Genomic DNA, 27,007 nt, shown 5'->3' with positions numbered 1-27,007 from the left:
TTATCCAGGGTAAACAGTAGAATTTTTATTTCTATTACAGTAGCACCTAAAAGCCCCCAGTGTGCTAGGTGCTATACATGAGACAATTCCTGTCCTAATGAGCTTGCTATCTAAATAGACAAGACAGATAAATACAGGGAGAAAGTATTAGGCCAGCTTCAGAGGAAAAAAATTAGAGAGACATGAGTGAGTTGGCTAAGTTCACACAGAAAGTCTATGGCAGAGCTGGAACTGAGATTCAAATCTGTGGAGTCCCAGTTCAGTGCTTTAAGCACAAAGCAATTGGGATTTAATGTGTATTCATTAATCTTTACCTACAAGGCACCTTAATTCAGGCCAAATTCTGTCCTCTTCTGTATACTTACTATTTCTCTGACATCAGCACTGGTTACCCATCCATAGCACAGGCAGACTTAAGCCCTTAGTGTGTAGGTGGGTTAATGTTGTCTAAGCTAATACAAATCCAGACCAAAAGAGACAAATGACAGACACATTGACAGACAAATGCAGAGGACATATATTTTATTTAATTCACAATAACACACCTATTTTGCATTTGAATAGTTAATTGTTTATAAAAGGTATTCAGGAAACTGACCTGAAATCAGGCCAAAAAAAGCTCAATTTTTGAGAAATCAGAAACTTTACAAGCCATTTTATACTTTGCTGCTGAAAACATGAGCATGGTGTTAGCCTGTACACAAGCCGGTCCTTAGAAGAGCAAATGTCTATCACAGTGGTACTGTTATAAATACATTAGCAAGATTAGACACTGTTTACTTCTAAGAGGAAGGAGAACAAAAAAAAATACAGGAGTTCCAAACTCCACATCCTGGCTATTATGTACAAGACGCTGTATTAGGACTCCAAATCAAAGTTCCAACAGCTTTTTGGTTAAAATAAATATTTATTCTTAAAATGCACACAGAGCATAAAGTCCATTGTTACCAAGTGCTGCTTTGTGCACTGTAGGTGAAATTCTCTGCTGATTTAATTAATGAGATTCAGGACCTGGTGAAGTTAAACCAAATGAGAATGTGGTCCATAACTTATACCCGTATACTCACATTGCCTTACTTGATACTCGGTTGTGATTAGGCTGTAAGTAGGTGTGTGTTTATAATTACTGAAAAGGCAGCGTACGATCTTTAAATGGGGGGACATTATAAAAGATGAATTTTTTTTCCAAGCACAGAATGGCATATTTTGTTGTTCCTCAGGACACGTTTAAATTACACACATCCTCTGGGAAACTTTGCTATTTAGATTTACACAGACGCTGCTAGCTCATGTAGAGTTTGCTTCTTTCTCCACTCCATCATCATCATCAACAACCTAAAACGAAAACCCAAATTTTGTTTAAATAATCATTTTCAATTTTGCTTCTCTAGGATTACACAAGACCTCAAGAAAGGCCCAGGCTCATAAATATAAATGACATTTGTTATTCAGACACAGTAAATGACATTGAACCTGATCTTAAGGAGTACTTAATTCCCAGAGGAATCAATGGAGCAGCAATTGTTCAGCTCCCTGGTATGATGATGGTCACATGAAAGAGGGCTCACTTAAATCAAAAAGACGTGAGATTTGATGGAAATAAGAAGACTGTGTAATGCTAACACTAACACATACCGGATGTTTAATTAGAGTATGTATCTGAATTTGTAATTTTGCGGACACAAGCGTATCTTAGTATTAGATAGTATTATCTTAGCAGCAGAGAGGGGCGGTAGGAGCCTCCGTCCATGGGGAGCCGAGCTCCCCGCTGACAGAGGCTGCTCCAGGATCCCACAGAGCAGCCTCAGTCCGAGGTGAGGTCCCAAACCCATGCAGGTTACAGCTTCTAAGCAGAGGCATTTCAAAATATCCAGTCCATATGGAAATAAAGGGTTTTTTTTCAATAAATTTTAAAAAACCCCAAGAAATCTAGAAACAATGTTCTAAGGCTCTCTGGTAACTCCCAATCCCATAGATGTTTCTGGGTTGAACACTGTAAATCCTTTTAGAGTGTCCCGTTATCCATTTACTTAATTCTGCAAGTCCAGTAATATGGCATTTTATGTACTTTTAAAAAACGGTATTTTTAAAAGGGATGTTAGCTATCTATTAATTGAATAATCATGTAACCGCATCAACATTTTGCAGTTACATTATTATTCAATAGTCCCTGCGGCCGGCAGCCAGTGTGCTCCCAGCCCCACTCTCAGGGAACCCCCTCTCCTCTCACACTACTGCCTCTGATACAGAAGCAGCAGCAGCCTCTGTCTGTGGGAGGTCTGAGTTCCCTGTGGACAGAGGCTGTACCAGAGGTGGCTCCTGCCAACCACTCCCCCCCAACTTCTATGTGTACCTGCTCCCATCTGCCCCTCTCACCCACCACGCTGCTTCTTCTTTATCAGAGGAGCAGCATGGACAGGACAGGTGCATCCACGGGATCCGATGCTCATGGGGAGCCATCTCCCCATGGGCACCAGCTCCTGCCTCCCTATTCATTCAAGGGGGCGGGGGGGGGGGGGAAGAGAGATAAGCATAGTCGATAGGATTAACTGATAAGGCCAGGCTTATTGGTTAATCATGCAGTCAAATACATGTTAACATCCCCAATTTTTAATGGTATTTTAAATTACTTGCGCAGAATTCTTCATGCCTCCGAGGAGGAGGAAGAGTGTACCTAAAAATCAAAAAAATACCTTTATATTCACATACCTGTTCCACACCTTCTACTTCTGGAATATAGAACTGTAGCATGTTCTGTATCCCGTTCTTCAGCGTTATGATAGAACTGGGACAGCTAGTGCAAGAACCTTGCAACTTTAACTGTACAATCCCATCTTCAAAGCCTTTATATATGACATCACCCCCATCTTCCTGAACTGTTGGCCTGAGAAACAGAATAGGAAATATTACTCTGTAATTTCTGTTCTAAAAGTTTTTAAGATTTCATTTAATGTTCATGTGAGAGAGTTCCAGGAACAGAAGCCTTTTTTTTTTTTTTTTTTTTAACACAAACTGGTCCAACCCGGGCAGGGCATATGTCTCCTTAGAGTGCTCCAGGTTAATATGCCCCAACTCTGACTTTCTACTTTACCATTTATGTCAGAAAAAACATATGTTGCTCAGGGTGTGAAAAAACACTCCCGAGTGACATAAGTTCCACTGGCATAGATGGACGTGTGCACAGCACTATGCTGATGGGAGAGCTTCACCCTCTGGCATTGCTATTGCTGAGGCTGCGCACTGTTTAATTATACTGACACAAGAGCTCTCTCCTGTCAACACACAACAGCTACACTAGAGAGCTTACAGCGGCGCAGCTACAGCAGTAGAGTTGTGCTGCTGTACACTCTCTCATGCAGACACAGTCCAAGGCCCATTTACTCCTTGGCCAAAGAAGAAATGTGCCAACTTTGATGAGTTTTGTGACTGGGAGCTGAGGTTGGGGGTGTAATCGACTATTCGACCACCAAATAGCATATGCTGAATTCAGGGGTGGGCAAAGGGCCCTCCATGGGCCAGATTCAGGCCACCATGCCGGTGGATTCAGTCTGCAGCCATCTTGCTGCTCCCCCACCCTCAGGCCAATCAAGACTTGAGGGCAGGGGAACCCGCAAAGACTCCTAGCCCCTGCAAGAGCATGCAGCTGCTAGAGAGGCAGGCTGGCTGTTTTAACACAGTTGGCGTTTATCACTAGCTGCTGTGCGCCTTTGGGAGGGGGAGCTTTGTGGGACTGTTCCAGCCCTGCCAGGGGCACACAGCAGCTAGACACACACTGGCTGTTTTAAAACAGCCGGCATGTCTCTCTAACCACCATGCTCTCTTCTGGGGGCAAGTAGACCTCACATGCTGCCCCACCCGCAGGCCCTGATTGGCCTGGGGACAGGAGGAGCACACAAGGTCTCTTTCTGCAGAGCACCTAGTGGAAGTGGCCAGCTGTTTAAAAACAGCTGGTGTTTCGGGGGGGGGGGGAGGAGACTTCTCAAGGGAGGGGGGGAAGCCTGGGCCGATCAGGGTGGTGGTAAAGCACAAGAAGTCTCCTAGTCCTGAAATTTCTGAAGTGGTCCCCTTTTCAAAAATTATTGCTCACCCCAGACTTCTCGGGTAGTTGAGTCCCTACTCGACTAATTGCTTTCCCCTCTCCCCTTGCTGCCTCTATCAGAGGCAACAAGACTGGAAGTTGGCTTAAAAGCCCGTTCCCTCCAGCACTGTCTCCGGGAGGGAGGGCAGGGGAGGCAGAGGAGCAGCAGGGGCTGGGTATGAGCCAGGAATTAGCTGTCCTGGCTCACGCCCTGTCCCAGATGCTGCGCTTCTCTTTTTTAAAGGGAGTATGAGCCAGGTGGCTCTTACTACATTTAAAAGGCAGATCTGCAGCAGGGCTAGCTCCCCAGGGCTAGTTATTGATTAATTGAGTAGTCAATGGAAATTCCACTGACTACTCGATTAGCTGATTAAATGCAATTTAACATCCCTGAGATCCTTCCCAACCCATGTCATGTAGACTAAGAGTCAAACATTTGATATCAACTATTGGCCACTCTCACCCTGAACTAGTAACACAGGTATAGGCTCTACAACTCTGTAGCCACTGAGTCTTATATAAAGTTGGAAAATTCCATCATCTGTTCTACTGTGGAAAAAAATTAACTGTAGATTTACGGAAAGACGAGAAAGAGTCAGTTTTATGTTCTGGACTGGTATTTTTGTTATTGGTAAGTTAATATGGAAATACAGGCTACAAGCTTGTACAACATTTGTCTGGATTTTTACAATAAAAAATAACTGAGTAAAATAACTGGACATCCTACAGTCATCTGAAGAAGTGGGCTGTGCACATGAAAGCTCGTGATACCATCTACATGTTTTGTTAGTCTATAAAGTGCTACCAGACTATTTGTTGTTTTTAAAGTTTATCCAGTATAGACTAACTCAGTCACCCCTTTGAAACATTTCTTTGTGTTACACAAGCTACCAAGACAACTAAGTTATAGTTAACACACATGATAAACAACCTTCACTTCCACCCCCATACCAACATCCTGAAACTTTGAAATAGGCATCGATGTTAAATGTCACCTGTTTACTCTCCTCTCTGTATTATATTAAGGCAGAATCCTTAGTAAACTGCAAAACTGGAGGATTTTCCTTTCTAAAAATGTCTTCGGTATATTAGAGCTTGTTGCAAACCGAATGCAGTAGAACAGGGAATCATTATGCTAGATTCTACATGGTGTTGAATGTTGTGTTTTGTATATTCTCCATGGAAGAAAACAACCAAGTATGATCTGGCTAGCTGATCTCACAGGATGAGGCGCCAGTGCCACTGACATTTCCCCAATCTAGTCTCGTCACAACTAACAAATGACCAACTTTATTACTGCATCCCCATGGCAACATTTTTCCAGATGCCAAGCTAAAAAACATCATGTTACTTGAACAGAAGCTCTTTATACCAATTCCAAGAACAACGCTTGAGAATTTCTCCCCTTCTGGAATAATTTAAGATTTAGTCAAATTTATGAACATCGGCATCAACAACTTACTCTAAACAAATCAGCTCAATTCCTGGAAGCCAGCAAACAAAAAGGATCTGATTAAAATTTATTCCTCCCTTATTTTAAATACAAGATTTTAACATGCTGCAACCCAATTCTAATCTTCCCTTCTTCCCTCCCATTGTGGCTGGCCAATGTCAGCTGACTCAGGCTTGTGGGACTCAGGCTATGGAACTGTAAAAATTGTGCTGCAGACATTCGGGCTTGGGCTGGAGCCAGAGGTCTCATGGTGCCTGAGCCCAAATGTCTACACCACAACTTGACAGCTCTGTAGCCCAAGCCTTGTAAGCCCGAGTCTGCTGACAAGGGTTAGCCACAGGTATTGAACTGCAGTGCAGACATACCTCTTCGGCTTTGGATTCCTTTGCTCACACTTTTGATGTTCTTCTGTGTAAACAATGAACACTCTGTATGTATCACTGGGCTTGTACAGAGCTCCTGGAAACTATTCAGTAATGATATTGACACAAGTAACAACAGGCTACTGTTGCTTTCTGGCCAACTGCATAAAAGGACAAACAATTTTAACAGAATTTCTGGTGCATATGAAAGAGACAACTGTGAATTTTAAGGCTAATGTACTGCAAAAGATTTAGACAACCACATAACCCATGACAGCAAAGACTACTTTAACGCTGCCTTTCAAATCACTACTACATGCCAGGAGGTCCCAAACTTTTTTTTTTTTTTTTTTTTGCTGAGTCCCCCCCCCCATGTCCTTGGGTGCACCTCACTTTTTCTAAGAAATGAGGGGAGGGGTGCCTGGTGTCACTGTTTCAAGGCAACTGCATCAGTGCTCTCCACACACAGTGCTGCCTCAAGTGCACTCACTCTAGGCTCCTGACACCTTAGCCTTCACTTCTCTTCAGCCGAGACCTGCATCTCACTACCTCCTGCCCAGGGGATTAAGGATGCACAGTTCCCTGCCTACACTGCAATATCCGCAGCGAACCAGGCTGCCCAAAGCCAGTGTCTGCATTGGCTGTCTCTCCAGTGGCTCTGAACAGTGTATTGCGCACAACTGCAAGAGTAAATATGTGAAAACATACACATTAACAAGCTTACCAGAGATCTTCCCCCAACTAAACCGTCAGGCTCTCAAACCCCACAACTTGTTTTTCCCTGTGTTTACAAGTTCGTAACAGTCTAGTTTCAGAACCAGAACTCAGGCTGGGTAGGTCAGCTGTTCAGACAGCTTAGGCATTTGATTTCCAGTGTCCATGAACTGGTATGACCCATTCCTCACGTGGTAGCTTCACAGGCTCACTCTCTGCATAACTTATTGTCCCCCAAAGTCTGTTCCCATCTAGCAAATTTTCAATAGTTCTTTGAACTCCAAAGACTCACGTCCCAGCTCTCTCCTGGAGATGTTATAAACCATCTCAGCCCACAATAATACCTACACTTTGCATTTAATACAACAGATCCCCAAAATGCTTAAATATCACTCAATATGGTCTTGGAAGCATATGCAGAAGACTGCCATGTGTGTCACAGCTGGAACTTGGGGGGCCTGTTGGGGAGGGGAAGCCTTCTGCTCCTTGCATCAATTAGGTGTTCTCGGCTGCCAGGACTTGGCTCTCTGCCCAGATCCATCATCCCCATGAAGGGAAAGCCGACCGGGCTGAGCTAAAGGGCCAGGATCAGGAGGGAAGCAAAAGGCTTCAACTCTAGAGTACTGACCGCCCTGCTGGATGCCGCCCACTCCTGAGCCAGGCACTTCAGCTTGCCGGATGCAGTTATCCATGCTCATTTTGCAGATACGGATGTGGATACACATTTTATAGCCACACAGGGCTCTACCCATTCACTTCCCCACAGCAGGCTCTGCCCATTAGGCAAGGGATGCAGGGCTGCACTGAAAGGCTGAGAATGAGGGGAGGCTCTGTGCAGCCTTCAGCCCCCCTCTGGCAGCGCTCTTGCCAGCCCTTCCCACCAGCTGGTGGATGCAACTGCAGCATTAGGGACATGAAGCCTGGTCAAAGGCAGCAAGACCTGCTGGGCAAAGGTCTGTGTGCTTCCCCCTACCAAACCAAGTTTCCTCCTGGCCCAACATCTGCTCCCTTGATACATTTTGGCTGTGGTACCCCACAGTTTGAAGACTCTCTATATATACACACACTACATCAATCCTTATAATTAAGTAAGATTTTCCTCCTCCTCTCTATATCCCTTCCTCTTCTTTGAGAGAGGAGTTTACTATCACTGTCTCAGCTCAAAGACATTCCTTACAATGTATGGTCTCGTCTACATTGGCCCCTTTTCCGAAAGGGGCATGTTAATTTCAGAGATCGTAATAGGGAAATCCGCGGGGGATTTAAATATCCCCCGCGGCATTTAAATAAAAATGTCCGCCGCTTTTTTCCGGCTTTTAGAAAAGCCGGAAAAGAGCGTCTACACTGGCCCCGATCCTCCGGAAAAAGCGCCCTTTTCCGGAGGATCTTATTCCTTATAACTTTGAAGTAGGAATAAGATCCTCCGGAAAAGGGCGCTTTTTCCGGAGGATCGGGGCCAGTGTAGACGCTCTTTTCCGGCTTTTCTAAAAGCCGGAAAAAAGCGGCGGACATTTTTATTTAAATGCCGCGGGGGATATTTAAATCCCCCGCGGATTTCCCTATTACGATCTCTGAAATTAACATGCCCCTTTCGGAAAAGGGGCCAGTGTAGACGTAGCCTATTTGTATAAGAGCTTTCAGAATGCAGTATTTTATAGAAATTATAAATAAGAGAGTCCCTGTTGGCACATTTTCTGGTACTGTGGCTTACAGGGCTAACTTACTTGCTTGCCTATATATAATTTCAATTATATGTTTATTATAAGTAATTGTGGTAGGTTTATACTGACAGTCTGGCTGTAACAAAAGGGACTTACAGGCCACATCCTCTATGCTGAGCTAAGGCAAAGCTAGCATGCACATGCCTAGGACCTTGCACTCAGATAGAAAAGTCAATGTGCATATATTTGGGACCATTCACCTAGATAAAGTGCTTCAGTGGCACAGGGGCTTCAAAAATACCCTCAAACTTAGGAGGTACCGCGTTACTTGGAAAACCCCAAAATAAGTGGTTAAGACCAGACTGAATAACTGAGTATGACAGAAACAACAAAAGTGATAGAAAACCACAAAAGGCCCATGGTAACAAACTGATGTATATGATAGTAAGTTGAGATCAATGATATACTGACTTATAGGAAAAAGACACTTCACCATTAGAGAGGTGAGGGACTACAAACAAGGAGAAAAGGAAGAATCCCCTATTGAATATTCATGAAACATAATGTCAGCGTTACATTATAAAAGCGGCATATCAGTCTAGGGGTGGAAGGAGGTGATGGTGTAAATCCTTGGGAGGTGCCAGAATGAGAGTCATGATGGGTTATGATGGAGAAGGTGAAGATGATGAGGAAGATGATGGTTAACACCTCAGGATGTTCTAAAAGGAATGGCGTGAGCATATGGTATGGAAATATAGATGTACATTTCCTATCTTATAGAGTTGGGGGGGTTGTGCTAAAGGTATTAATAAACTATATTTGTAAATACACAAGAGTTCCTATAATGCAAAAGCTGCAGTGGTGCACAATAATTAAATACTGGGCCTGGGCAAAGGACCTGCCATCCGTAAAGGCAGTAACTGGAAATTCATAAGTAATCTAAGATCAGGCAACAGTATGTAAAAGTGTTCGCTACTGGAATGTGTGATTGGTGGAAGAAGCCCTTGTTAGTAACAAGAGGAACTCTGATATACATTAGGTATTTCCCCACATCCACATTTCTATATTTTTGTCTGTTCACTTTGAGGCATAGTTAAAGAACTGTCATAAGGGAGTGACCCCTGTAAATGAAGCAGGTAGCGCCCTTGTGCCAGAGCAAATGCTCCCAAATTGGTCATTTAAAAAGGTGGTGCAGCATCTGGGGACTATAAAAGATCAGGGAGTCAGAGACCAGTCAGCAATTTCAGGACACTAGAGATCTCTGGGAAAAGCTGCAGAAAGCTTGGTCGTCTCTAGAAAGAGACTAGCACAGAGCCAGTGGATCTCTGCAGCATGGACCTCCTGGTAAATGAAGGCAAGGCCTCAGTCAGAACCCTTGCAAACCGGACGCTGTTCGGCACAAAGCTGGTTTCACTGGGAAACCTGGAGGCGTACTTCTCAATCAGAGACAACACCAAGCACAAATCTGGCCTGTCTGTGCAGAATCTGGCCACATGCTGCATATCTATTTTGTGTAAGCCTAAAAATATTTAGAATTGCATTACACAGAAATAATCCAACACGCACCTATTGTGTTACAATGCTTTAAAGTAGTTACCTTATTCTAGTATCCAGAAGTTCCTTAATCATTAATACGACTTCGTCATCATCTTCTGATGCAGCTTTGGGAGAAAAACATATGCAAATAAAATTGTTGATAGGCATTTACTAGGATTAATAATTCTGTGGTAAAATACTTGTAAAAACAATATTCTTTTTCCATGATTAAGTAGGTCTGACTACCAAAGGATGATTCTGAGAGCTAAATTCACAGGTAAATCTAAGATCATATAATTTACAGCACGTTAGATTTTTAGATAATCCTTGATTCTCTCTCTCACACACACATACAAGACTAACCACAGCTCTTCTCAAAGCATGCAGAAGACCTCTGACAGATCAAGTGAGAGGAGTAACAAGAAAAGCAACTAACAGGATGGAATACAGATAGGTGGGCTATCACAGGCTACCATGTATTTCAACCTAATCCACCCTCTGGTTCCTCAGCATATAAATTTCTACAACGCAGATTTCCTCAACATCTATGTGTCGTTATTGAACTGGGTTCAAAATCCGTATAGAATCAGCCATGAATCAAAGGGCAGGAATGCGGGGAGAGGAGAAATAGAGGATCCTTAGGGTTTAGGTACAAAATTCTCCTCCTGTCCGGAGTTTATTATAAATATAAAAATTTGTCTCCAAACTGCTCTCAATTGTGAAATTTATTAAACTATCAAGACCTGTATTAGTTGCTGACTACTGTTTCAGTGACCTTCATTAAAGCATTCTTACTTGTATGTAAAAGACAAATGGCTACTGTATCCAGCTATTAAGCTGAAAAAGTAATTACAAATATGTTTGTTTTACCTTTGGAAGCATCTTTTCAGTGGAATTGAAACCTATCAACCTCAAAATTCCTTAAATTATTTAACAGGAGTCATTACTTTCAAAGTGGCATGCCTGGCAGTTCTCTGGATAACTGCAAGAACAGTTGACAGCAACAGATGGGCTATTAGGACCCCTCAACACAGGCAGAGTTTCCCTCCATCTTAGTTTAGCAACTCTTCTGTGCATTTCTGTTGTAACAGTATTGCAATTTTACAATTAGACCATTAATACAGCTATAACACTTTACAAAGGAGATCAGTAATCTTTATAGTGAGCTTGTAAAAAGCAAATTCTACCACACACTTCAATATTTTTGTACACACAGAAGGCCAAGCAGATTTTTAAAAAAATGTTTCAAACCTAAAAAAGGCTAGAAGAGTCTTCACAATCATTTGCTGGTATAAAATCAGGATAGTATCACTGAAAGTTGTATGATTTTCCTGAAACAATGGTTTTCAACCTTTTTTCATTTGCAGCCACCTAAAAATGTCAAATGGAGGTACAGACCCCTTTGGAAACCTTATGCACAGTCTGCAGACCCCCAGGAGTGGGTGGCTCACAGACCGCTGTTCCAAAACCTCTTTTTAGAACTGCTATTCTAAAATATATGCTCTCAGAATTATTTGGGGGAAGTTCTGTATCTTGTGTTGTACAGATCAGACTAGATGTTCACAACGGTCCCATTTGGCCTTGGAATCAATGAATCCATAAAATTTGGCCTCAGCATTGTCCGAGCTGAAATTCTGGTCCCACATTCATGGTCAGACAATGGCTTATTAGTTTAACTGGACCTTATGCAGACTGCTGAATCTTACGTTAATTTTAGCCTCTTATACTGCTTCATGTATTCTCTTCTCACATACTTTCTGTGGGGCAAATTCATTTCCTCTGGACATATGAAAATAAGATAAGAACGGTCATAATGGGTCAGACCAAAGATCCATCTAGCACAGTATCTTGTCCTCTGACAGCAGCCACTGCCAGGTGCTGCAGGTCCCCCCTACTGGATCCTCCCCCGTCACCCATTCCCAGCTTCTGACAAACAGTAGCCATTGACGGACCTGTCCTCCGTGAATAGTCCTGGTTTTTACAACATCCTCTGACAAAGAGCTCCACACATGTGTTGCATGAAGAAATACTTCCTTTTATTTGTTTTAAACCTGCTACCTATGATGTACCAAACATATCAACCTAAGAAAGGAGCAAGATCGCACACAGGGGTAAGCAATTTTTCAAGTCTTCTATTTACCTGTGTCTGTACGAGGTGCTTCTTCAGTAATTACAGGTAAACCAGAGGCAAAGAAATCCATTATGGTTGCATAAATATCTGGTTTCAATAAGTTCCAATCCAAATCTTCACCCACCTATAAAAAAATTAAGAAAACCAAATATATTATTTCTGCCTCATTCTGATGATGAATCTTCTTACACGTGATCCTGTCCCCATCTTAAAGGCACCTTGCTGGGCATTTAGACTTGAAATTTAAATTTTATTAATCAGTTTTACCAAATCCAATATGAAATAGAAAAGTTTTCATAGGTTTTATTGTTTGGATTTAAACATTTGTCTACAATATGCGCAAGCCAACCCACTGTATAAAATAAATATTAGCACATACAAACAACTTAATATGGAAAGAAATTAAAATCATAGAAAATATTTCTACCAACAAACTATTTTTGAAGCCTGTTTAAGTTTTGCTTATGTGTTGTATTACTGACATCCCATCTGCTGTCCACTACATGGCATAGTGACTCTTCAGTACTTATGCAGCTATGTATTTATTACACAATACCGCCTGGATTGGGTGAACCCCACATGAACAAGCTTTGCCCCTGGAACAAAAGGAGGGACTCTGAGGCAATATGTTATGCACCTGCTTGTGTATCTCTGTCCTTTGGTGGACAGACTTTCACCTGTGAGTGCTTGTGATTTTGCTGCCTTCTATTATCTAGCTTAAAGAATATGAACCCTAATGCTGCTGAATACTTAATGAAATTTCTCTTTTAGCTCAAGTACTAAAGGACTATTTCTGGAGCAGATGGTTCCAAGTTCTATTCACAATGCTTTGTGCATACTACATCAGAGCACAGTGATGCCTTTATGGTCATCCATTTGGATTCTGAAGATCTATTCCTGTCTCAGCCATTAGCTTAGTATATATGGCTCCAGACAATTTAACCTAAGTATGTCAGAGTAAACGTATGTATCTATAAAATGTGAGGCTTCTTTTATTCAGATTTAGAGAAAAAGGACCACAGAAGGGCAAAATGTTATACAGATTTAACCTCTCTCGTCCAGAATTCTCGGGTCCGGAAACATCAAGGGTCCAGAATGATTTTAGCGAACCAGATGTCCACTTTTCATGGGTATGGCCAAGTTTCCTGCAGTCTCATAAAATGTGTTTACAGCCACCAGTCCTGGCTCTCAGTGTTCTGTGCTGGTATTTAGCTCTAATTTACCCCTAAATGTTCTCTAACAGCCCAGTAAGCAGAGAAAGTATTGGTAATGCTGCTAGGCAATACTGACCTCCCATAGTCCAGAAAATTCTCTGGTTTGGAACTGGTCCAGTCCCGAGGGTGCCAGACTACAGAAGTTAAATCTGTACTTAAAAATTATTTGGCTGACATCTAGCATTTTGATTAGAAATTAAAAAGTGCTGAACACATACAACAATTTATGTCAAGGGAAGCCATGATATTTGGCAGTAGCTCTGAAAATCAGATTCAAAAGATTATATTCTCACAAGCTGTAACTAGCATATAGGGCGCCTTAACAGGTTTATGGTAATTGTATTTCACTTTGTACAGTGATTATGCGGAAGAACTAAATTAACCCCCTGGAGTGAATATTTTGTGGCCATTCTAAGGAAAGAGAAGATTTCCACTGTAAGTTATGTAAACGAGGGACAGATCTGCAAGGAGGTCCCTTCCCTTCATCTCTCCCTGCACACTGGACAAGTCTCAGTTCACACGTGGAGCATCAGAATCTCTCTTCCGCTTACCTTTGTGACTGTGATGAAGTCTGGCCCAAAGAAGACACTTTTAACGCCTTCGATCCTGAACAACTGTCTGCAAAGGAAAGTTACCCATAAGTCTTCAGTCACAAACAATACTAAATTGAAAGTTTCTATCAATCATGTTTTCCTCTGTTTCTTGCTTTCCCACAAGAAAACATTTCTAGAGGCTAGTAATCACTTAAGAAAATAAAACCATTACAGGAGATTGGAAAACAATTCTTCTACAGTTTAAGTGCTTCTGTTCTTCATCAATGGCCACAACATTCTGTAGCTTGGCATAAGCAGAAAACACCATAACAAATACTGAACATAACAGCAAAAAGTAATATATTGTAAATATGAAAGAGTCAATGCTCATGCCCCTAGTTCTCTTTGGAAGCCAAGAGTGTATTCTTTACCCAGAAAACTACTGGATCAGCCTCCAGGATTACTGACACATATACCCCGACATTCTTGGCAGGCAAATATGGAAGCACAGGGACTCTTCTTTAGAATATTAGATTAGGCTGCTGAAAACTTTTAAATATAATCAATCTTACTAAAAGCAGTTCTGAATTTTGTTCCCTCCACAGAGATTCCCCCAAAATGAACTGAACTTGGACACTTGTTGGGGGGGGGAGGAGGAATTAACTAAGGTCCACAACTTCAGCTATGTGAATAGCATAGCTGGAGTCAACGCACCTGAATTTGAATTTCTGCAGCGTCTCCGCTGCAGGGGGTCAACGGGAGAAACTCTTCCATAGACTTCCCTTACTCCTCATAACCTGGTGGAATACCGGAGTTGACGGGAGCACAATCAGTGGTTGATTTAGCAGGGCCTTACTAGACCCTCAAAATCAACCCCCTTGGAGATGATCTCTGTAGCATCAATCTCCCATTAAAGTGGAGACAAGGCCTTGCCATCCAATGAAATAATTTTTCAGTGCGAAGTAGCCCACAATGTTTCACCAGGGTAATACAATTGGAAGGATTCTTCAAATACTTATTCATTGTTATGGTATATAAGTGACTCAGTAGTGACACTGGTGAATTTGAAATTTTAGTTACTCACAAAGTATGAGGGCCAGACTTTATCCAAAGCCTGTTTCACTTAATTTTGCTATCTTCAATTGCTTAGTGCAATTAAAAATTATTAAAATTTTAAAATTAAATATGAAGAGAGATCTAAACTTGATTATTTCATTCTTCACCATCTCGGTGTACAGCATTTAAACAATTATCACACAAATTCAGACCAACACTCTAAAACTTTATAACCAGACAGGAAACAATAAAGCATTTTGATTACAAACTATTTTTAACAATAAAATAAGAGAATTAGAATTTTAAAGGCTCTCTCAATAAATGCTCAGTTTTATTTCTGTGGCCACAGGTATCAGTGTTTTCAAATCTATACAACCTTAATACCCAGAGACCACAGCTTAAATGACTGTCACCCATAGGGATGCAATAAAAAATAGCTAGAACAGCCAGAAATTAAAGCTGGTATTTTCAAACAAAACACTGTAGGTAATCCTAATCCTGAAATATTTTCTATAGTCCAAATAGCTAAAAAATAGACTCTCATGAAACTGTGTATACACTGAAAAGGTTTGGCAACAGAAGTGCTGATGACATTTCATGGCTACACTACTAGCACCTTGTCTACAAGATTCAGCAAAGCAATGTGGGGAAGCATCCACAGTGCAGTGTTGTGAGAAGGCAGAGCTGATGTTTGAGCTTCTTGGGATTCCTTCATAGTTCTCTGAGGTCTCCGTGCTGAGGGAAGTCAAAGCAGCACAGGAATCTCGCTAGTCCTCCCCTGAAGTAGCAGTCTGCCTGCCGCTGTGTTCCTAGTCCAGGGCAGAACAGGAGCATTCCAAAGATTTGCTCTGTTTGATCTCCAAAGGGAACAGCTCACTCAGCTGTCAAGACTTCCTGGAGCTTTGAAAGGGGAGAGCCACATGCCTACAGGGCAGCAGAGATCACAAAACACTGAGCACAGCCATCAGGGCAGGCATTGTGGGATACTGGCGGAAGCCAGTTCTCTCAACAAAACAAAGTCCACACTCGCTCTTTGTCGACAATAAAGGGAGGGGAAAAGACAAGAGCGTCTAGCAAGGCTGGAAGTTTTCTGTCACCAAAACTGGGTGTTTTGTGTTTTTCCCAACAAAAGTCAATTTGCAATGTAAACGCTCTCACTATTTTGTCTCCAATAGGCAGCTTTTGGTGACAAAATGTGCCAGTGTAGACAAGGCCAGCGGGAAACTATAGAACTCAAGATGCACAAATCAGATACTCTACCCAGTGGTTATACATGGCAAAGGATGTTTAGAGGAAAATTGCCTACACGCATAAATGATTTTTAAATGTTAAAAATGTAGCACTGTGTGTATTGTGTGTTTTTATAAATATCACCACAACCTAATTTGCTTGATGGAGTAATGGTCCCAAAATTTTACTTTAGAAAATGTCTTGGGGTTGCACATGTACTTCAGATTATCTAAGGCTAACGCAGATGATATTTCTTTGGAAGATTTGTATTCTTATGCCATAGCAAATGGGCATCTCAATTACAAAGCCTGAAAACTATGGATTTTAATGGTAGCAAAAATAAACACTAACTGTGCCATTAGGCAAGGCAGTATTGAATGCACTACATGCAAGTATTCCTTGTACTTCCCAAACAGGTACTCTTCTTGGTCTTTTATACAAATTTGTTTTCAGAGATTGTGCAACAAAATTATTTTCCTCCAGTTATCTGTATTCTGCAATCTAATATAATTTGGTGTCTACAAATTATAGTGGTGGTATTTCAGCACTCTTAATGGGATCTTGGATTGTAAAGAATCTCTACCATATCATAGAATCATAGAACTGGAAGAGACCTCAGAAGGTCATCAAGTCCAGCCCCCTGCTCTAGGCAGGACCAATTCCAACTAAATCAACCCGGCCAGGGCTTTGTCAAGCCAAGATAAATACCTCTAGGGATGGAGACTCCACTACTTCCCTAGGTAACCCATTCCAGTGCTTCACCACCCTCCTAGTGAAATAGTTTTTCCTAATATCCAACCTGGACCTCTCCCACCACAACTTGAGACCATTGCTCCTTGTTCTGCCATCTGTCACTACTGAGAACAGCCTCTCTCCAGCCTCTTTGGAACCTCCCTTCAGGAAGTTGAAGGCTGCTATCAAATCCCCCCTCACTCTTCGCTTCTGCAGACTAAACAGACCCAAGTTCCTCAGCCTCTCCTCATAAGTCATATGCTCCAGCCCCCTAATAATTTTGGTTGCCCTCCGCTGGACCCTCTCCAATGCATCCACATCCTTTTTGTAGTGGGGGGGCCCAGAACTGAACACAATACTCCAGATGTGGCCTCACCAAAGCTGAATAAAGGAGAATAATGACATCTCTGGATCTGCTGGCAATGCTCCTCTTAATGCAACCTAATATGCCATTAGCCTTTTTGGCTACAAGGGCCCACTGTTGACTCATATCCAGCTTCTCATCCACTGTAACCCCCAGGTCCTTTTCTGCAGAACTACTACTTAACCGGTTGGTCCCCAGCTTGTAACTGTGCTTGGGATTCTTCCGTCCCAAGTGCAGGACTCTACACTTGTCCTTGTTGAACCTCATCAGATTTCTTGTGGCCCAATCCTCCAATTTGTCTAAGTCATTCTGGACCCTATCTCTGTCCTTAAGTGTATGCATGGACATATTTTTAACATAACATGTGCTGTTCTATACATGTGGACATTTGTATTAGAGTAAAGAGGTTCATTTGAAAGTTCTTGTTTGGTTGGTTACAAATCAATTATAGCATTTTGGAGAGATTATAGCAATACATTGGATAAGGCTACATTTCCCAGAGAGAGGATCGCATTAGGCTGCAAATTAAACTCTGATCTTAGGAAGGTGCATTATAGCATTACCACATCTCACCCTCTTACTGAAGCCTTTCCACCCACATTCATAGCAGCTGTAAGGAACATTATCTCCAGAGGCTGCTATTGATGCAGTGGCAGGTTCCAAAGGCAATGCTCACACTCCCTAATCCCAGAAAGCAAGTTGGCAACAGTTCTCCAATGCATCTCAGCAGCAGGCAACGCACTCCCAAGGTTCTATCCCATCTCAACCCCCACTTTCAGACAGCCCTTTGATGCTGTTCTGTCCCTTTTTAACCCAATGAAAATACAGCAAAGTGTCAGATTGAGAAATAAACTGTAGTGATGATCCATAGTTGAAGTGGACTAAAATGTATTAGTTCAAATAGTTTCACTATATTTATATATTTATATATATATTTTTACCTCCCCGCCTTTCTATTTAAAATATTCAAGGTGGCTTACAAAAAAACCCCCAAATATACATAAAAATTTAAAATGAGACCCCAGAGGGACATAACCAGCTAAAAACATATAGAGAGGTGGAACACACACATACAGACTCAAACATTAATAAAAGCACAACTAAAAAGGGTGGCTTTAGCCTGACGCCGAAACAACGCTAGCGTTGGCGCCATGCGAATATCCCGAGGAAGAGAATTCCACAGCCTGGGAGCAAAAGCTGAGAACTCCCTGTTCCGCGTAGATGTTAATCTTATCTCCACAAGTGGGGGAACATGAAGCAAAGCCTCCCCAGCTGACCTCAATCTCCAGGCAGGTTCATATGGGAGAAGACGGTCCTTCAGATACCCCGGACCCAACTCATTTAAGGCTTTACAGGTCATAACTAGAACCTTAAATTGTGCCCAGAAACATACCGGAAGCCAGTGCAGCTACCAAAGCACTGGCATAATGTGCTCCATATAACTAGTGTTAGTTAAAACTCGAACAGCCGCATTCTGGACCATCTGAAGTTTCCGAAGACTCTTTAGAGGCAGCCCCACATAAAGTGCATTACAGCAATCCAGTCGGGATGTAACAAGAGCATGGATCACTGTGGCCAAGTCATGCTTGTTCAGTAAGGGTCACAACTGGTAGATCAAACAAAGTTGCCCAATGGCACTCCTGGCCACCGAAGAAATCTGATTTTCAAATGTTAAAAAAGAGTCCAGGAGGACTCCCACACTGCGTACCTGTTCTTTCAGGGGGAGAGTAACCCCATCTAGAACAGGTTCCATGCCACATTCACGAACAGATGGCCTCCTGATCCACAGGATCTCAGTCTTATCTGGGTTCAACTTCAGCTTATTTGACTTCATCCAAACCATTACTGCCTCCAGACACCAATTTAGATCAGTCACTGCCACACCTGGTTCTAATGACACAGGGAAACAGAGTTGGGTGTCATCTGCATATTGATGGCACCATCCTCCAAAACTCCTTATGACCTCTCCCAGCGGCTTCATGTAGATATTAAACAGTATAGGGGACAAGATGGAATATATACATTCTAGATCATGTCATCTACAGCATTGAGCACTTTTTCAAAAGATTATACATGAGTAAGATGAGAAAAAGGGGTTGTTTACAAACTTAAGTAATTTTAATTTTTGCATTGTACTGTTTATGAACACCCATGTTTTAAGTGAAGAAAAATCCCAATGGCTTCAAAGCTAAGGTTAACAGTGTCAGAGTCGTACTTGCCAAAATTACAAAACTATTTCAGTTTCACATGCAATGTTTATGGACACTTTCTTAGCTTGCCTGTCTCAATACACAGGGAGACGGCGTGACTTTAATGTAACTACTAGCGTAAGACTATTCACATGAGTAAAGTTTTCTAGGATCTGGCACACAATGATATATTTCCTTTTCAGAAATAATGATTTCTATCACAGTTTGATTCAGAACAATTAAATAGATTACCAGGAACTTAGTTATTACACTGACATGCACAGTATAAATAACTTGAGAAATTACTTTGGCCATCTCTAGGTACTCAATCTACTTTATGAGAAAAAGAAGCATCCACAATGGAAATGCAATTAATCCATTCTAACATTCAACTGCATTTAATATGACATCTTGTATATACATTTGTTTTAGTAACTAACACGTGCAGTCCCTTGAACAAAGTATGTATATGTAATACTTTAACACACCTCGCTAACGGTGAGCAAAATGCTGCAGCTGGTGTGGAGAAATCCATGGTTCTTGATTCTAGCACTTGTCTTCCTGGAATAAACTTCAAACTATTCGGATTTGGAGTATCCTGAGTCTGAATAAACATGCATCTTACTGAAAAGAGAAAGATAGAAAGAAAGAATATTCAAAAGAGTAGTGGCTCAAATAAGGAACAATAGAGATTCGGTTTATTTAGCCAGGCAAAATTGTTTGCACAACACAAATGTATTAAAAAACATAATTCAGTTAATTCCATTAAAATACCCATATTGACATGAAGATCAAAAAAACAGTCACTAAATTTGGGATACAGATGAAAAGGTCAATGAAATGCTGCCACAGCTAATTCTAAACTCAGTTTTATTCTCTAAGCAACTTGCTACTCACATTCTCTGTGTCAGTCTGAATGGAGTCAATATTGCCCCCCATCCTCTTTCAGAGGCTCTCTTAACATCCCCATGAAGATTTGTGCCTCATCTCTATTCTATTCAGGTTGTTATTCCATGCTCACCACTTTGGTATCTGAGCATTCTGTGGGGTCACCACTCCAGCATCATCACCCTCCTTGTGATCTTGGGGGGAAGTTTTTGATAACCAGTGTCTGTAGAGGCGAAGGGTTCTTTTTCTTTTCAGCTCTTTGCAGACCCCCCATCTTCTGCACTCAATGCCAGAGTGGGGAACAGCCCTGACAGAAGCAGAAAGGCACTCCCCACATTTCCCTTGTACACCAGAGCCTGGGAGGCCCAGCTAGTAAATTCTGTGTGGACCAGGTCTAGGCAAGAAGGGGGCCCTGTTTAAAGGAACAACAAAATAATGGAAGCTTTCACTTCCTAAAAAGCAATTTTGATCACGACACCTAGTATTAGATGACAAATCAAACTATAAATTGCCAAATTTCCACTGCAGGTATCTGTCCTGGCAACAACGTATCTGATTTTAACCCACACTATCACCACCCATGAAAATTCTTAAGTTTTCAGAGAAAGAATAAAAGAATTAAAATCGGGATGCTCTGTACTATCATGCTAGAAATAGTCCTGAGATAGCGACTAAAATACATCCTGGCTGTGTCTAGACTGGCATGATTTTGCACAAATACTTTTACCGGAAAAGTTTTTCCGTAAAAAGTATTTGCGCAAGAGAGCGTCTATACTGGCATGGATGCTTTTGCGCAAAAGCCATCTTTTGCGCAAAAGCATCCGTGCCAGTGTAGACGCTCTCTTGCGCAAGAAAGCTCCGATGGCCATTTTAGCCATCGGGCTTTCTTGCGCAAGAAATTAACTTGGCTGTCTACATTGGCCCTCTTGCACAAGAATACTTGCACAAGAAGGCTTATCCCTGAGCGGGAGCGTCGGAGTATTTGTGCAAGAACCACTGATTTTGTACAGTACAAAGTCAGTGTTCTTGTGCAAATACTCGCGGCCAGTGTAGACAGGCAGCAAAATCTTGCCAGTCTAGAAGCAGCCCCTCTGTTTTATCTCACAACTCCACCCACAAGAGGTGGGAACATTGCCCTGATTAGAATGGCAAAGGAAGCTACCTCAAATGTGACTCTATAGCTAATGGCCTATTGTGACAGAATTGGATGTCAACTGAACAAGTCCTACAAATTTAGTGACTTCTCTACTTCAAAGAACAACTGACAGAATCCACCAGGCAGGTGCAAAAGCTGGATATGCAATTTTTCAGCAGCATAAAAGGACACCGAATCTCTTTTTGCTGAGTATAGTCTTATGAAACTGTAGAAACAGTACAGTAAAGTGGAGTTCCAATCTTTGCTTTTTCAGATTATATTTGCAGATAATATTAATTTGGCATGCATGTGTGAGAATGTTAGTTTTAGTGAAAGATGCTGGATTGACAGACCTGACTATTTAAGTCATTTAACCACATGCAGGTACAATATTTGCAGTGGCAATTCAAATGGACTGGGCTGTCCATTTGCCCTTTCAATGTCCCTCAGACTGGTCTTAGAGGAGAAGCCCTCTCCATCTTCATGACCCAGTCATCCTTAGCCCCGCTCCTGAAACTGTTAAATGCTCATGGTTAATCTAAGGCACAGAACTTTCTATGTGTCCACATTAACTTTATATAGGCAACTGGAAAGACATCAGAAACTAATAATTTTTGAGCACTAACAAAGATTGGCTTTGAACCAGCTACCAAAGGTGAAAATCTATATATTTAATTACAATCCATGAGCTTCCTAATGGTTAAACTACATGTTTTAGTAGTTTGAAGTGTTTTTCAGACAAACTAATGTAAGAGGCTATAGGGGGTAACCAAATTAGTCTGTACAGTATAAACTTAAAAAACAACAAAGAGTCTGGTAGCACTTTAAAGACTAACATGTAGATGGTATCATTAGCTTTCATGGGCACCGCACACTTCTTCAGATAACAGGAGTTGGGCTGTGCCCACGAAAGCTCATGATACCACCTACATGTTTTATTAATCTATAAAGTGCTACCAGACTATTTGTTGTCTTTTAAGTTTATTAATATAAGTTAACTAGGGGGCAGCGCCCCCTGCTCACTATGCTCACCAACCCCCATCTCGAGGGGTAGGAAGCCCCGGCTCTGCCCCCAGCCACTGAGGAGGGCCAGGCTGAGGCGTGGCAACCCTGGCCTGCCCCAGCTCTCCCCTCTCCGGCTGCCAATAGGGGGGCACACCTAGTCTGGTCCAGCTCCCTCCCTCTGGTCACTGGGGGAGAAGAGGGAGGCTGGGCCGGACTGAGGCCATGGTTGGCTCAGCTCTCTCCCACCCGTCACCAGCGGGGGGGGGAGGGGAAGGGTGTTGGGCTGCACCGAGGCTGGCCCAGCTCCCTCCCTCTGGCTGTTGGGCATGAGGGGCTTGGGCTGGACTGAGGCTGCTGCTGGCCCAGCTCTCCCCCATCTGGCTGCCAGACAGAAGCTGGCCTGGATAGCTCCCTCCAGCCGCTGGGAGAGGGGTGGGTGGAGGGGGTTGACCAAGTTTCCACCCTCCACCTGCACCCCCCACGGACAGCGGGCCACTCCAGCTGCCCTCCTGACCTGAGCCTTGCCACCAGCCCCCTCCTCCAACTTTTTTAGCCCCCCCCTTACAGAGGGCCTATCTGCCAGTCCCCTGCCCCCTTGGAATTTTCCTCCTCTTCCCCGCCCCCCCAGAAGCCCAGCAGCAGCTGCAGATTATCTTCAGTGCTGTTCCTTGGGAGCCAAGAGTTGCTGATTAATAAACTTAAAGAGTTAAGTCTCAGCTTGACAAAGCCCTGGCTGGGTTGATTTAGTTGGGATTGGTCCTGCATAGGGCAGGGAGCTGGACTTGATGACCTTCTGAGGTCTCTTCCAGCTCTATGGTTCTATGATCCCTGCTGAGTTAGCAGCTGGGAGGAGGCAGGGCGGCTGAGGGGGAAGGGGCTGTGGGACGCAGAGTGATGTGATGACCTCACTCTTGTCCTGCAGGAAAAACTTTTTTAAATAATATAGATAGATTTTTAGATGAATACTAAAAGCTGAAAAATAGAAATTTCAGTCCATTTTAATTCTACAGTGCCTGAATACAGTATTAGGCAAATTAAAAGAGTATTGGCCTAACTAACGGACAGACAGGACGACAGATCACTTCCAAGTCTCAAATCTCCTCAACACCTACAATAAATCGTATAGCTCAGAATTTTAAAAAAACTTCAAAATTTCTCCCTGAAGATGGCCAGGGACCTATAGAAGGATATATTCAGAAGCAGACTGCAAAAATCACAGACTCTAAAAAGTAAAGGCCCTAACTCCACTCTTGAAAGACTATATCTTGGTATGGTCAGCAGTTCCAGTCTTTTGAATAGGTCAGCAGGAGCTCTCAGTGAAATTATATTAAGAAGACCTTAAGATATCAAAGCACAAATATAGTGCTTTATTTAATCAAAGCTCTTTACAAACATTGGCAATGAGATGAAATATCTCCATTATTATACACATAAGGTAACTGAGGCACAGTGTTTTGTTGCCTTATCCAATGTCATATAGCAACTAACATCTGGAATACATTTAAAATCTGACTGCATGACTTAACTACCTCTCCATTAATAAAATACCACGCAGAATACAGCATACATTTGAGGTTTCTTCTCAAAGAAGAGTTTCTTCTTTCACCATCTTCTTGAGGCAAATATCATGAGAGCTGTACTTTATGACAAACATTACATTTACCTGTATTACTTATTACTGTGGATGGAAGAAATGGCTTCCTTTGTGTGAATTGGCAGAGAGGCTGTTTAGTTGTCAAGTTAAAGTCTTTTAATGTCATGCAAGAGAACCTAAAGAAAGACACAGATTTTACCAACATCATCTCAATTGAAAATTTCACACATATTTAATATCGCTAGATTTCACCTTAAGGAGGAGATCAGGTAACACAGACTGTCAGCCACAGTCTTATTTTCCCCTCCTCTCAACTAGATGTTGGGGGAAAAGGGAAAATGGGGTTTCAATTCCTGCTCCCTAGATTTCTAAGTGGCCAAGTGATCATCACACAGCAAACATTTTGATTTAAAATTCACCAGTGGCGAGTGGTGGACTGCTGTGGAGAAAGGACAGCAGCTTCACTGGCTACATGTACTAATTCAAGAAGCAAGGTACCAATAGAGATATTCATATCCAGCCCCTGGAGATAAGCTATAACAAAAAATTCTTGTCTTTGCTGGTCAGGTAAACTACACCAACCATCTGTTGAGACACACAGATCTTAAGTGAAGAAAATGGTGAAGAATATACTGGAAAGGACAAACCTGAAGAGATGGAAAGCTGAATTAAACTGATTTTCAAACTGTTGAATTGCATATCTGCACATCTGATTACCATTGTTATGTGTGTCCTTGTTTTTTTACCCATACAACTGTTCATTTTTATATGCAAATTCCTATTTTGTGCACTGCCACTATAATCACATGCACAAACTTGGCATAAAAATTAGGGATGAAAGCGACCAGTCAAGTAGTCGATTACCCGATAAACCTAGGTTTATCAGGTAGTTGAGTCGACCACTCACATTCCCCCCTCCACTTGCTGCCTGTATCAGAGGCAGCAAGCGAGGAAAAACAGGAGATGGTATTGGGGGGAACTGGCTTAAAAGCTGTTTCCACCTAGCACTGTCTCCATTGTGCTGCCAGTCATTCCCCCACCGCCCACGTGCTGCTGCCAGGCAGGGGGATTGGGGAGGCTACAATGAAGCAGGCTCACTGTGAGCAGAGGCTGCTCTACAGTCTATGAAGCAGCCTCTGTTCGTGGTGAGGTTCCAGTGGGGTGCCTGTGTTTGCAGCCAGCTCCTAGTACATTTAAACTGCAGGGGGTAGCTCCTGGACCTGGCGCAAGGTGGGACAGAGTGCCTTCCCTTATGACTAATCATGGATTGTAGTTGATACAAATTGTATTTACTACATGAATAATCTGCATCTTAATATCCTTAATGAAAATATCCATAATTTGAAAATCTAAGCTAAGACTTCTAACTTCCAATGATCTGCAATGTCATACTTATCTATATTGATAGTCATGTTTATTGTTACTAATAAACACGTTCAATAATGACAGCAAAAATATTTTAAGATCTAATCTATATTTCTTTATACAGCTTAGTCTTTGCTTCACTCCCTACTGGTTTAGACAATGAAAATAGTCCCACATTTATAGTCAATTTTGCTTTCAGAATCTTAACAGTCGTTGCAGACATTTGAATACAAAATGTAAGCAATTGGGAGAAATGTGAGTGTAACAGTCCTTTTAAAACTTTTCTTATTGCAGAAATGTAGAAGTTGCTGCCTATTCAGATTTTCTGAGATAGTTCACTTGGGAACGTATAAACCCAGTGCTTAGTGCAGCATTCTCATTAGGTGTCTCACTCAAACAGAGCACTATACATCACAGCTACGTTTTCACTGCAGGCTTTTTGCACAAGAACTATTTTGTGCAGGAGTTTCTGCCCAAAAATTCTTGCGCAAGAGCGCATCCACACTGCCATGTGCTTTAGTGCAAGAGCGTCCATGGCAGTGCGGATGCTCTCTTGCACAAGAAAGCTCTGATGGCCAGTTTATTCATAGGGGTTTCTTGAGCAAAAAAATAACCCTGTTGCCCATCCACACTGCCTTCTTGAGCAATTGCTCTTGCACAAGAGAGTGTATTCTTCACGGGGAGAGGAATAACACTTGCGCAAGAAGCCCTATTTTCTGATGCTTTACTGTAAATTTACTTGTGCAAGAACGCGCACACAGAACATATGTTCTTGTGCAAAAAGCCTGCAGTGTAGACATAGCCCAAGGTCGGAAGCATAAGGTGACCTGTTGCATCCCTTTCCCCATACAATGGGGAAGAGCATGAATGATGAGGGAATCCCAGATGTCTTTAAGGTATTTTAGGATTTAATATTAAGGGTGGGTGGCAACCGCCCCCAGTTTTAGCAATGCTCATGGCTCACAAGCACAAAGTCGGGTGAGTAGACAACTACATCCAGCTGCTTATGGTTTCACCTTCCTCCCGGATGCATCCTTCCTCTCTGCCTGTGCTGGAGGAACTGACAAGAGAACCGAGCCCCATGTCCCTCCCCCACCCAGCAGACAAGGGCACCTCGCCTCGCACCGCAGGGTCCCGGCCCCCCAGCACCAGGAGGGCACAAATCATAAAAGCGTCTCGTGGCAGGCGGGGCAGCTCGCACGGAATTTGCTCGTGAGGCCAGAGGAGCCCTTGGGGCGAGCGAGTCTCCCGCCTGCGCGCTGCACGGGGGGGGGGGGGGTTAACTGCCAACCCCCCCCGGGGGGAGAGCGGGGTCAGCCCCCACCCAGCCTGCGGGAGGGGGAGGGGGGTTAATCCCTGACACCCCCCGTGCCCAGCCTGCGGGGGAGGGGACGTTAACCCCGCCCCCTGCGCGACCTGGGGAGGGGGAGTGAGGGGAGTTAATCTGCCCCCCCCCGTGCCCGCGGGGGGGAGGGAGAAGGGGACTTAACCACCTGCCCCCCCCGTGCCCGCGGGGGGAGGGTAGCACGTGCCCCCCCCGGGAAGAGGAGCTCGCCGCCCCACAGGGCGGGGCTTCGCTGAGGCGAGCGCGCGCCTGGGCCGGGGTCACCTACCGGCCGCCCAGCCCCGCCGCCGCTCGCAGCCAGCGGCCCGCCGCCATCTTGGATGCCCCGCAGCGACGGAGGCTGAGAACCCCCCCCCCAGTCGCGGGGCTGCCTGCGCAGGCGCCTGGTTTGGGAAGGAGGCGCAGGCGCTGGGGCGGCCCCT

General features: G+C 43.1%; 1 protein-coding gene across 1 annotated transcript; it reads right to left on the bottom strand.

Annotated features, from left to right (window-relative positions):
- Positions 1 to 505: 505 nt before the first annotated feature.
- NFU1 (NFU1 iron-sulfur cluster scaffold) lies at positions 506 to 27,007 on the bottom strand. Its single transcript, XM_006119099.5, has 8 exons — positions 26,854 to 27,007; positions 23,945 to 24,051; positions 19,742 to 19,877; positions 13,701 to 13,767; positions 11,945 to 12,059; positions 9,866 to 9,929; positions 2,710 to 2,884; positions 506 to 1,335 (listed from the first exon to the last, which is right to left on the bottom strand). Exons 1-8 carry the CDS (start codon positions 26,898 to 26,900, stop codon positions 1,288 to 1,290), a joined length of 759 nt encoding a protein of 252 aa, XP_006119161.2. The 5' UTR covers positions 26,901 to 27,007; the 3' UTR covers positions 506 to 1,287.

Source organism: Pelodiscus sinensis, chromosome 28 (assembly GCF_052426305.1).
Source record: "Pelodiscus sinensis isolate ZL-2025 chromosome 28, ASM5242630v1, whole genome shotgun sequence".
Taxonomy (NCBI): Eukaryota; Metazoa; Chordata; order Testudines; family Trionychidae; genus Pelodiscus; species Pelodiscus sinensis.
This window is presented reverse-complemented; position numbering and strand designations above follow the sequence as displayed.